Genomic DNA, 13438 nt, shown 5'->3' with positions numbered 1-13438 from the left:
AAAATAAAATAAATCATTTTCTGGGATACAGCTAAAAGAAATTGCTAATTGCATTTTAAGGGCTAACTTCATAGGTAACTCAGTAAAAGAAAATAGCCAAACTGAAATTCTTAAAAAAAAAAAAAAAAAAAAAAAAAGCAACAGTGAAGAATATCATAAGGCAATTAAAGCAATCCAGTCAAGCAATTCAGAAGTTCTTAATAAATAGGACAACATCTTGTGTAGGGTTTTAAGATTTAAGGCCTTGTTTGCTATACTTTACCTAAAACAAATGGATAAAAGTAGATATTAGTCACTGCAGCGTTGTGCAGATGGTGACTGAACAAATGAATGAATAATTACGTGGTACTTCCACATTATTATGAGGAATCACTGCTGTCATCTGAATACCCATTTATCTCATTTTATGTGCAATTACCTGTAAATTGGGCCTTTGGCAAGCAGTGACATCCTGAGATATCTCCAGAAAAAAAATAGTCAGCTTTGTTATCTGCATTTGTTTGAGACTAGTGTTGGTCTAGTGTTAAATGTGGAGGTTGGTGGCCCTGTTTGTGGTGAGAGAGGCTGAAGAATCATGATCCTTGAGGTCCTTCCAACTGGGGCCATTCTGAAATTCTGTGACAGTTTGTTTTATAAATCTACTACGCATGTTTACAGTTTGCTTTACTATCATTCTGTACCACCAGTTTTACAGACATAGGTGGATGTTTTTCAACAAATGAGGTATGTGTAGGCCTGTCAGGTCTTAAATGAAAGAAAGGAAAGAAATATGATAATAAGGACATAGAAAATTGATGCAATGACACCTGCTATTGTGTGTGGTACATTAATGGTTCTTTACTGATGGGGAAGACGGAGAACAGTTTTTGACAAGTCTTTCATTTCATAAATCAAGTTATCCTCATGACAGATCCTAGCTCTTTAAAATTATATCTAAACTGGCCAGGTATTACATAGCTAGCTGAAACTGCATGCTGAAACATCCTGCTGAAAGATGTAGACAGGTGAAATTTCAAGAGAAGTGAAGGTAAAAATGTTAATCTTGAGCCAGGGAAGTTATAGACAAACACAGGCTGAAACAGCTTGAGAAGAGATCCATGTCATGATCTGAGCTATGCTTAAGTTGCCTAGAAGCTCCATCTTCCTAACTTGTCCCTCTGACACTTGCTCTGCTGTTGAGGGACAGGATGAGGAAATCCGTGCTTCTTCAGTATCTGCGCAACAGAAAGCTCTCTCTTGACTAGTGAAGGGGCTACTGCAATCATTTACACAATCCCAATTAGGCGTCCTATGGCTTATTCCCTTGTGAACTGCACCTCCAACATCCTTCTTTACATAGCAAAAGATGGAAAGGGACTTAACAAAAAGTTTTATGGAAAGTACTGAAAACATTGCAGGGATAATATTTCTGGTTATTTTTTAGTATATTATTAGTAATTTATTAGTATATTAGAACATCATGATATTTGGAGGATAAAGTAAAGATTGTTGAAAAATCGAGGCAACATGCCATATCTTTATTTTGGCTAACAGCTCCGTTTTGGGCAGTTAATTCAAAACCACTGATGGTCTGTTTCAAAGGGATTGATATACGAAAGATGAGTATGTACTTGCTTTTGCTTTTCTGGCTTGGATGACAGAAAGAGAATATTTTTAAGCTTAAAAGTATACACAACATTATGGTTCAAGGTCCTTTCTTCCTTGGCTAGTTATATATATATATATATATATATATATATATAGCCTCAAACACTCAAATGTACAGAAAATTTTTTACTGTTGGCATCCTTGATAAAATGTATCTTTACAGTCTATTTGATTTAGAATACTGCAACATAAAAAATCCAAGAACCTGTTCTTTCAACATTAAACAAATGTCATGAATTTACCTAAGCAATATCATGATTTGGATTCTAACAACACAGATGAAACTATCTATTCCTTGAATGGAAAGGCTAAGATTCATCCTATCAGCACAGTACATCTTTTCTCACAAACACAGGGCAGTGTAAGGGTAGATATTTAATTTTACATCAGGGATTTGGGGGTGTTAATATTTAACAAATGTTTTAATAGAATCATGTGAAAATATATCTCTGATAAAAATATAAATACATTACATGAATGTATATATGCACATATACATATGAATAGAAAGAGAGACTGCAGGCTGTGGCTACCTGTTGGCTGCAAGTATTCACAGTGCCACCATTAATGGTAGTGTCAAACTGTATGAGATGCTATTAAATCCAAAAAGAAATGACTGAATTTGACTCCTACAGGGAATGCACAAGACAGCATATTCTCTTTTGTTATGTAATAGGGGAAAAGAAAGAATGAGACCAAGATTTGTTATGTCAAGTTAAGTGTGATTTCACCAGGGGACACCATGAACAAAGCAATTTATATCAACCAATGTAGAAATCTGAAAGAGGATATTTTTGAGAATACACGTTGTTAGATTAGAGGAAGATCTGGATCTCCCAACTTAATCAATACCCTTGTCACTAACACTACCACAACCACTAACACTGTTACCGTGCCTTGCTATTCACATGGATATTCTTTTCAGACATTTTTTTCTCCCTCTAGGCAGCTGTCAGGCAGAGAGTACAGAAGGCCTCATTCCTGTCTCCAGAGTTATCACAGCCAGCCTTGTTCCATGTTGCTGAAACTAAGAATATCTTCCCTTCAAAAGAAATTTATTCTTTTATTCTTACCACATTTTCATTATTAAGAATAAAAGGATTCATAAAATATTATCCTATGGCAATATACAAACTGCAATATTAATGCCATTTTATTTTGGGAAAAAAAAAAAAAAAAAGGAATCTTCTAAAATAGAAAAGATTAAACTTAAGCATAAATAAATCTAGAATCTTCCTGGAAGCTACATCTGTGTTCTTCATCTCCCATGTTTTTGACATCCTGTGAACACTTCCAGAAAGTCACAGAACATTTTCTCTTGAGCAAAAAGCCCCCCATGGATATAGATGGCAACCTTTGAGAAATATCTAGACGTCTTCTAATTTCTCACTCACGTGGCTTCAAGCCGGTAGTATCCCATAACCAGGTTTTATACAATAATTAGACAGTCACTCAAATCACTGTTGCTCAGTTCTTTTCCCTCAGAAAATATTCCTTATGCAAGATTCTGCCTGTTCTGCTGACTGATAAGAAAACGTGCATTCAAATTGGTCCTGCTATGACTGACAACACTGTGCTATTCAAGAAGCATAAGCCTTAGGTTATTCTTAGGTTCTTTTGAATTGGTATGAAACACACTTCTGTGCTGAAACGTCCAACCCTATAATTTTAAGCTTTCATTTTGCTCTTTGCAATTTTATCTCTGCTAGGCAGCATAACTGCAGCAATTGCACATCTCATTTCAGAAAAATAAAGCAACATTCATTTCACATTTTAATGGCTTACTATTAGGTGTGGAAACTAGTTCACAGGAAATGAAGAAAGCGATTATAAATGAAAATGAAAAACAGCAAAACCCAATTACTCACGCGTGCTAGACTGGTTCCAGAAGGAACTTTATAAGGGACATACTTCCTGTAGATATGCCCAACTCTAGAGCATGGAACATCGAACATGCCACCTCCACACATCCAGACCTGGAAAGGAGACAGAAAGCAAATTAAAGAATGATCCCTGAAGACACGTAGAGCAAAACATGGCATTTTAATTCATGGGATATGTGAAAACTACACATTATTCTGTACTGACTCTTCCTGTACTCATAGTGGTAGCCTTCTCTGCATGCCCAGTGCTGAGATTAGATAATAAGGTCCTTTGGTTTCAGGCATCTCACCTTACAAAAGCAGAGGATGTTCAAAATAAAAATATAAAGCATTTAATACATCAATGATCCTCCTGAAAAATCAGCAGGATACTATTAAGTCAGCTGACCAAAATTTCAAGAGAAATATGAGAGAGTTCAAACAAACCATCAATCAGAAGGAAAAAAAATCAAAATACCCATCTTTTATATCAAACAGTCAACATAAAGTTCCATTTTTAAGGTGCTCTCCAATTTTCAAGGAAAAAAAAACAAAGTCAATTTACTTCTGATCAAATTCACGCAGACAAAGAAAGATGAGCACACCGCTTCTTTTCATTATTAATACATTTATCGCAGAAACAAATGGAGTCATCTGGAGGATATGTTTGATGCTTCAGGTTAGAGCAACCTGAACCCCAACAAAACTGATGGGAGCTGCAAGACCTTCACAAGACTAGAACATTTGCGAGCAGCAAGTAAGGAAATCTTCACAACACTTCATTCAGCATGACTACATTTTACTAAGTACATGGGAGAGTTAAGTTATGTCAGAGGAACGATGGAAATCAAATGTCAACATCACTGTCTATGCTGAACCACTAAAATACCAAGGTGGCTATTAGATGACTTACGTAGTATGCTGACAACATTTATAACATTCTGATTTTAAATAAGTAGATAAATAATTCAATTTGACTTTGCAAATCAGGAAAATAGAAAACAACAAAAAACACTACCAAAATCCCCCAAACAGAACTTTTTTCAGCAGTCTAAAACCAAGGTATAAAAAGCTTAAAATTCGCAGTGAAAGGAGAGTATAAACAGGAGAGGGAATGACTGTTTACATGGGTGGATAGTGATAGAACAAGGGTGAGTGGTTTTGAATGAAGACAGAGGAGGTTTAGGTTAGATATTAGGAGGAGGTTTTTCACACAGGGGGTTGTGACACACTGGAACAGGTTGCCCAGAGAGGCTGTGGATGCCCCATTCCTGGAGACATTCAAGGCAAGGCTGGATGTGGCTCTGGGCAGCCTGGTCTAGTGGCTGGCGGCCCTGCCCATGGCAGGGGGGATTGAAACTAGATAATCATTATGGTCCTTTTAAACCCAGGCCATTCCATGATTCTGTAATTCTAAAACACTGACAGTATTAAAAATATTACCCAGGCTTGGCAAAAATTGCTGTTCTTGCTCTCTGCAAATATTATAAGTGAATGACTTTTATTCGACATAAGGGACACTTGTGGTTTCAGGTACTAACCTTAGACTAAAACCAAAAATTCTCCAGCCCCTTCTCACCCTGTTTAAAACAAAACCACAGAAATTGGAGATAGAAAGGGCTTGTCCTTTAAGTGCCTCTTTATGTAGGTACACGTAAAGGTGTGCTGTGAAACATTTCCATTCACTGGGGTAAGAAGTTAGGTCCAAGTATTAGGTATGGTTTTATCTGTATTTGAAACATTCTGGAGTGAGATGAAGCAAATTTGTGACCTAGGCTAAAGCACAACAGAACAGATGACTGAATATTTTTTTTACCAATGACTTACATGCAGTAAGGAATTCATATGGAAGTTGACGCGCTCCCCACTGAAACAACAGTAACCAGATTCCTAACAAAAGGTATCAGAAAATACGATATGATTATGAATATTTGATGTTTTCTGTGAAGACTGCAGAGAACAATGTGCATCTGTACTTTTTAACTTTACATTTTGCACCCTGCATTTCCTGCCTACCAGCTCACCGGCTGTAGCTGCTGGCCTAATGAAATCACAGGAAAAAATAAATGATTAATTTCATTCACTTAAGGCAACAGTGAAAATGGACAGGAATTTGGCCTCTTTCACTGTGCTTGACTGCACTAAATCTGTGCGGTCCCGGCTGTGTGGTCGTCAGCTTGTGATGAAATTTTGTAATCTGAACATGCAGATGTTAAGCACTGTGCTATGGGATAATTTGGTGCTTGAGTCTAACTGAAAGCAATTGCGAAAGGTAGCAAGGAGGAATTCAGCCCCTGAGACTGACTGTGCTACTCACGCTGTGAAGGGAGAAAGCAGGGGTTTTAGCACGAGGGCTTGAGCTGCAAAGCAATTTAGGAAGCTACTTCTTATGGGCCATTTGGGTATTGGCCCTTGTAGTCTGTCAGCTGGTAGTCCTGACATCCAGCTGAGACCTGGTAATTGTTTGATACTTTGTAGAAGACTGCTGGACAAACCCAAGTATGCTAGTGGGAGAGAATAAGGAAAGCTTGAAACTGGCAGAAGAGGGGGAAGATCCTGCACTTGTCCTGCAGATCCAGAGACCCTGCTGCACAATGGATATGGCTGTGAGTTACTCAGGAACTTAACAGCTCCCAGCAGTCTGTCCTTCCAGGGCAAGGAGTGTCATGCTGCTGCTTCTGGTGCATGGCAGCATGTCAGATGGGCAGGCATGCTGTGCAGATCGGCGGCACAGTGTTATACAGGCAGCTGTACTGGATATCACTCTGCCAAATGGAAACACACATTTTGACGGAATTAAGTGTAAGCACAGTTCTTCCGATGGGTCGGAAATGGAGACCCAAAGAAATTCCCTGCATCTGTGCATTACAGCCCAGAGCAGCTTTGCTATGCCATGCTGACATGACCTTTTGTTTTTTGGAAGTATGTTGTAAAACATACTTCTTAAAGAAAACACTGAAAACCGCAAATCTTCACTCACCTAAGCCCATGTCACCTACCTCACAATGCTCATAAACATATTAAAAGTTATAAACATGAGAATGATAAAATCAGGTGGGTAATGTCAATCATTTAAAAATACATCATTCACCTTTCTGTCAATACTTCATTCAGACATTACTTCCTTTGGGGTCTTTTGGTGGAAATCTCTGTGGCTGCCTTAAAATAAAGCAATGAACTGATGAAAGCGCAGGCAGATATTGAGTGTTCATTGCAGTTGTTTTTTTTTTTTTAAATTAAAACATTATTTTGAAGGCTAGATGAGACACTGAAGTTATTAAGCAAGGTTTCTAAGTCATTGAAGAGGAGACAGCATAGAAGTAGTCTCAGAGGGAAGTCAGCCACAGAACAAATGTAACAAAAAAGCAACAAGGACATAATGTAAAGTAGTATATATACATATTTGTTGGCCAATATTAATTTAACTCAGACAATGGAGATGAGAGCTGAGGTAGACATACACTGCATTGGGAATCAGTAAAAACAAACAATCAAACAAAAAAGAGAATAAAAAAAGAAAAGAAGAAAAAGATTCAGGAAGAAACCCCATCAGGTATGCTGAGGCAATAACAAGTGGGGGGAAATAACACTTTGTGTTAGGCTTATATTTGATAGACATAAAACTTGAAAATGCTGCGCTGCACCTGAGGTGTTCTGTGTAGGGTAATTGAAATGAATCTTGGGCTGCCTTGAAGGAAATTTAGCAGCTGTTCCTGTTTATCTTTCAGCTTCAGAATGGTTTTAAAGGCATTTTTTATATTTTCCTGGGAAGATCAATTCTGGCAACCTTGTCTTTAAAATGTGCATTTTTATATCACCTGCACTGAATACAGGAAATGGGAGAATGGCTTCTGTGTTAAATACTGCAGTTCTTCAGTGTAGCATGAAAGGAATTCAGGTGATGTGGGACATTTGGCGAAATGATATCACAACACTGATGCCTCTGTTTATCTAAGAAGCAAGCAATGAAACTCTCAAGATTGCTAATGCCTCCTCCTTACAAAAGCAATGAATCTGTTCTGTGTCTGTGGTATAAAAAACAAAGATGAAACCAAAACAATGCAATTTCAGCTATGAAAGATCAAAAGAAGAGTAGTTTATGTGTCAGCTATATACTATATCACAATTTGTCTTTATATAGCTCTTTCCCAGAGAATGTTGCAAAACATTTTATGAGGATGGTTGAAAGCAAGAGGCAAGAATTAATGCAAAGCTTTAAAAGAGATTAAGTTGTGGTTGCATGGCTTAGGTCCTGACTGCAGCTTAGGTATTGCCGCAACATTTTTCTGGTACCATTATACAGCTATTGTAGGACTTTGGGTGAATCACCCTCTTTTCATATAACTTCATCCTTATAACAAATGCTGCTTGCCCTCTCCCTTTTTACCTTACCTGACTAGCTTGAGAGGCTATTTGTAAAATGTAAATACAGTACACAAGAGAACGAGATTCCAATCCATATGCTAAGCTGTAATCGTAATTACTGCAGTAAGAGACTCGTGATATTGGAGCAGTGGAGCATGTATTGCTGGGAACAAGAATGTAAACAGATAGCAAATTAAGTAAAAGACTGAGGAGGGACTGAATGAGTTTTGGATCAGGCTTCAAAACTAATTGAGAAATATACTGCTGCTGCTGAGAGTTAGTAACAAGACAGACAATGGCAAGAGACACTGAAAGTATTGGAATAAACTCCACAAAACAGTAAACTGGTGGAAGAGGAATATAAAGTATGTCATGCAAAGCTGTCAGCTTGGTGCTCTGAGCACTGAGCAAGAAACAGACTAGAACCAGCAGAAATGTACCACCACAGGGAGGCTGAAAAAGGTATAGAAAATAAGAATACAAAACATTGTGGGATGTTGCAGACATTCTTCCTGAAATATAAGCCAAGAGACGAGATTTGGCAGCAGTAGAAAAGGAGAGGGAAGAATACTTTATTGTGAAATTTTCAGTGTAACAAGAATGTCCAGCTAAATGCAAGAAAAGACTGAAAAATGGGAATGATGACTTCAAATGTATTGCCAGCAAGGTCAGAAACAACAAAACCATTTACTTGCAGTGCAGTGGGATTTCATGCCAGTGATATTAAAACAGTACTGTGTACACTGGAAACTGATGACCGTGGATATTTCAACAGCCATCACCAGTGCCTTTCATATACTGAGACTGTATTGGTTGTAACTGCATAGAGTAGTGGTAATGCTGCCTCCACCCAAGGCTGTCAGCAGTGGAGAGAAGTAACAACAATGCTAGTAATGAAAGGGATTAATGAACTTGGAGGCATGTGTTGAAAAACAGGGATGAATAGTATCTGGAAGATACATCAGCATGCATAAGGATAAAACCTTAGATGTAGGTGACTGGTTTCAAAGATGCAAGGGTATTAGCATGAGCATTTCTGTTAAGGTATGATTTACGTCTATGCCGATGGAATGTCCAGCATAAAGGATCTTCAGCAAACACAGGAAATGAATATCTTTCACCACTCTATATATTTTGAAAATTACTACATAAACTGTGTCTTTCTAGCAGATTTAAATTTAGGATTTCCTAAATAGTGACTTCCCTGGTTAATGAGAAAGGAAACTATTCATCAGTTTAGTTCCAGCACTTTGACAGTTTTCTTCCAGTTAAGCATATGCTGAACAGTATCATCAGCAAGACACCATACATCTTTTTAATTAAAAAATTGATCCTGAGGTTATGCTGCCAAAAAAATAAAAATAAAAAAAACTATTTAAAATACTGCACATTATTTCTTTTGCAAAAATTAATCTAAGAAACTTTTAAATGGAACAGCAGTCCATCAGCACAGTACCCAGTTCTACAGTTGTTGCTGTCTTCCACAGCAATGTTACTAGGCAAGAACAAGAGAGAAATAGGTTGTTTTCCCTAGCTGAGGAAATAAAGGGCAAGCAAACTTAATAATCAGCCTTTTTGTTAAGCAAAACAAAAGAGAAAGCTGTGCTCTTAACAACTCAGCACCTGGAACAGAAGTTCATTTGAAATTTGTGGAAGTTTCCTTTCATACTACTGCACAGCCCTAAATACCACAGAAACATTACAAGGCTTCCTGTATTTCGGAGAAACTTACTGAATTGCTGTGCTGCAAATTTAGTTTCAGGGTATATTCATTCTTTGTAGAATCTTTTGTCCTTCTAGAAAAACTCTCACTCCCTTGAACATACAAAACCAGATTTTTCCTCAGCCTTCTGTCCATGTGTAGTGAGATAACAACTTCCCACCACATAAAAAGACTTTTGGTTAGGATTCTGCTCTGCATCAAATCCCAGAGCCTGTTACCCCAGGGCATATCTAATGAAACAGCCAGTGAGAAACATCAAAACAGACACTGTCCTTCTAAGAGGGAGAACCCTTCCCAAATGTGTTTCAACCTCTTTGTGTCACAAACTGCAGCCTGACTCCCCATGCAACCACCTGTCCTGTTATAATTTTACTATATAGTTTTTTTAATCAGCCTTCAATCTCTGCCTTAGCATCTTGAACTCATAAAGCCATATGGTTTGCTATTGTTAGCAAGTGCCTGACGATTCTTGCACCAGCCTTTAATTCACTTAGCAGAGTAGCTAATGCTAAGATCACAATGAAGAAGTTGATGAAGCCTTAAATCAAAGGACTTGAGGCTATTTAATTGAGGACTATTCAACTGAGTCCTGAGACTAGCACAGATCTATCCATTATACATTTCTGAAAGATCCAATTTCTCCAGCTGCCCAAGCCCATACTTTGCTTGTCATTTGCTTGTTTGCAGTTATATTGCAACTTTCATAAAAAATAATCTCAAAGTTAAAAACAGGATGATATGAAGAACATAAAAGGACCACCAAGACCAGCCTGAAATAGTCCTTTGAAGACGAACTTTCTATAGTTATGGGACATTCTAATTGGCTTCTTTTTGCAGCTTTTAATGAAAAAAAACATGTTTTCACAGAATACTTAAGACCCTAATTGAATTGAAATGACTGGGAACTGATGTTTATAGATATTCTTGAGAGAGTTATTGCAGCAGTATGCTTCAAATAATTATTTGCCAAACAAAATAGAATTAATACTAGACTTGGTGTAGATGCAAAGCACCCATGACACAACACTTCCTCAAATCGTAGCTGTGGCTGTCCTAAGGAACTCTAAGATGTATTTTCCTATGAACTCAAGTAAAGGTCTCACACAGGTTGGTCATTTGTTTTCTTCACTGACTTCAAAAATAACAGAGATGGCAAGTGCATCAATCTCTCAAGTTTGTAAATAGAATAGTAAATTAAACAGAATAATTTGTTGTCACTTTAAAATGTTTCAAGAGGACTGAATTTATAGCTCTTGATGTAGAAACTGTTGAAGCAGCAACCCAAGCTGATACTGGTGATGCAGATACAATTAAAAAGTCTGTCCAGTTTCTCTCCCCTGCCCCCTTGATTTCTTCTTCCATTTTCCTGTCATTCCAAACAAAACAAGTCTTTTTTTTCTGAAACATGTATAGGTTGAATTCTTCCAGTAAAAAGCTGTTTCTATTAGGCAATCCTTTTCCTTCTTCTTTTTTTAATACCAATAAAAAATACAGGGACTCTAAGGTTAGTGTGTTCTAATGAGATGATTCAGAAGATATGACTGAAATGAGACCCAGTGTGACACAGCTGGCTACAGAAAAAAATCTATTGCTTGAGCAAAACATGCTGGGGTAATCTAGTATGTCAGTTTCTAGTGCTGTTACCATGGTTTCTATACAAAGACTGGACTGCATTACAATTATATTCTTTGTGATGACAAATAAAAAGAATATTTGGAATAGAATAATAAAATCTTAGGTGACCTGTTAGAAGCTCTTGTTTCTAACAGCTGCAAGTGACTACTTACATTTGACTTTGAAATGACTTACGTGGATAGAATGTAAATTGATATATTCTAAAGATGATTTCTAACTATTGGATTTCCCTTGCCTTCCAATTTTTATTTATTTATTTATTTATTCCCTGTGGTGTAAAAATGATTTAGAGAAAGAGTAGTTCAGTTAATACAAACCATTTTTCTAGTTTTGATAACTCCCATAATAAAGACAGTCTGGCAGTCCAGTGTAGGATCACACTGTATCTTTCATTCAATAGAACGGCTGTAGTTCTATTGTTTTAATCACTGCTGAAATTCAGATGGAGCAATATGTATGATATTAGTCATGGTTGACATACTAAATTTATTTGCTGAGCTTTACACTGTAGGAGTTTGGAAGTAGGATGGAAAGATCCTAAAGCTAAATGTGAATTCTGATTAAAAACCCAAACTTTATCCATTCATGTTTGACTCAATTCATTTATATAATTAAATTCTATTAGCTAACAGAAAACCCTTGCATAAGGTAGAGTTCTTAATTTTGGGTAAACTGGATAAAAAGAAAATGGATTTTCAAAATTCTACATTTAGGAAATACCTATCTGACATGCAAAAGGTAACAAGATTTTCAACTCAGCATGTAAAAGCTAAACAACCGATTTGAATACACACATCCACATAGAGAATGTAAGATTGCTGGTTGTATGTAACCTCAGCACTTTAAAACGCTCTGCCATTACAATTTTATCATTTAATTATCCAAATGCAATTAAAAAAATCAAGCAATTTTGAAAACCTGGTCTGCCAATAACAGCTCAAGAGAACTCAGGTGATCTAGAGATGGTGTTGAAAAGGGTTTTCCTTCCTATGACTTTCTTCTCTTTCCATGAGCTGACCGTATGGGGGCCTACCCTCAACATGATGGAGTTCAGTAGGTGCAACGTCTGATGGAAGTAGATAAGACTTGATATAAAGGACAAAATAAAGCTTCACAATGGTGGTAAGCTGCCAGACATTTGGAGAAAACTGCACTCAGTGATTTTTGTATAGTTTTTGGAGCATACATTTATGGCATAGTTTTGTTTGAAATTTGGGGAAATTCCTAAAGAAAAAGAACTGTACTAAATTCTTTGTAGTTAAAACACAAAATTGAGTATCAGTGAACTTAGCAGGATCACAAAACATATAGAAATGAAAATGCAGAGGCATAAAACCTAACAAGTAAAGAAGTATTACATAAGGTGACATGATGACTTACTTTAAAGGAGATTTCGTATTGCTCTCCTCCCCATATTTCTAATCCTGGATCGTAGCCTCCCAGTTCCCAAAACCACTTCCGGTTAACAGCAAATAGACCTCCAGCCATCACAGGAGACCTGAAGAGTGAGTGAAACAAACAGTGAATGACAGGAATCATCATGTTGTGCTTGAAAAATGGAAAAGATTAGCAACATACATGGGAAAACAATAATGAAGATATTAGGACTGTGTGTGTGCGCATGTGAATGCTGGTGCATTCACAGTTAACTTAATTGTAACATTTGCCTTTATTAACCTTTACTGAGAAGTAGGCAATGTGATAGGAATAACGATGTAAGGCATGGTAGACAGCCTTCTAAAAATTCCCTTTCTATAAACAAATTCTATTCATCACTAAATAGACCCACCTAACAGTGAAAGAAAGAGACTTTGCAAATGTGTTTAATGAAGTCCTTGTACAAAATGTGAAGCAACTCACATTTGAATGCGAACAAAACTCCTTAATTCATTTTAGTCTCACAGGTGCGGGCTAGAAAAAGACAAAAGTAGATAGCTACAGAGCTACTGCTGGGAGTTAAACATCTGCTTTTCCACAGGAGCATCTGAAGCTCCTAAAATTTGCCTCACAGTGGTAATTTACCACCATTCTATGAATAAACATTTGGAACTCACTTGAATTACTTTAATCCTTTTCCACTCATCCACTTTTCCATTTGCTTCTAATGAAGTAAATACATTGATAGCTCTTGGGATTTTGATATTGTTCACTGATTTCTTGAACAAATAGATACAAACAGATCTACACTGAATAGAAAGGAGGTAAC

General features: G+C 37.0%; 1 protein-coding gene across 1 annotated transcript in view; it reads right to left on the bottom strand.

The window, feature by feature from the left end:
• The window catches only part of GALNTL6 (polypeptide N-acetylgalactosaminyltransferase like 6), a 429124-nt gene that overhangs the window by 41561 nt on the left and 374125 nt on the right, over positions 1-13438 (bottom strand). The window contains exons 7-8 of the mRNA XM_015861609.2: positions 12613-12730; positions 3516-3623 (exon numbers count right to left, since the gene is read on the bottom strand). Of these exons, the coding sequence (XP_015717095.1) occupies positions 3516-3623; positions 12613-12730 (226 nt within the window). The remainder of the gene's footprint in view (positions 1-3515; positions 3624-12612; positions 12731-13438) is intronic.

This window comes from Coturnix japonica, chromosome 4 (assembly GCF_001577835.2).
Source record: "Coturnix japonica isolate 7356 chromosome 4, Coturnix japonica 2.1, whole genome shotgun sequence".
NCBI classification, from domain to species: domain Eukaryota; kingdom Metazoa; phylum Chordata; class Aves; order Galliformes; family Phasianidae; genus Coturnix; species Coturnix japonica.
The sequence above is the reverse complement of the archived record's forward strand: the minus strand, read 5'-3'. Positions and strand labels throughout refer to the sequence as shown.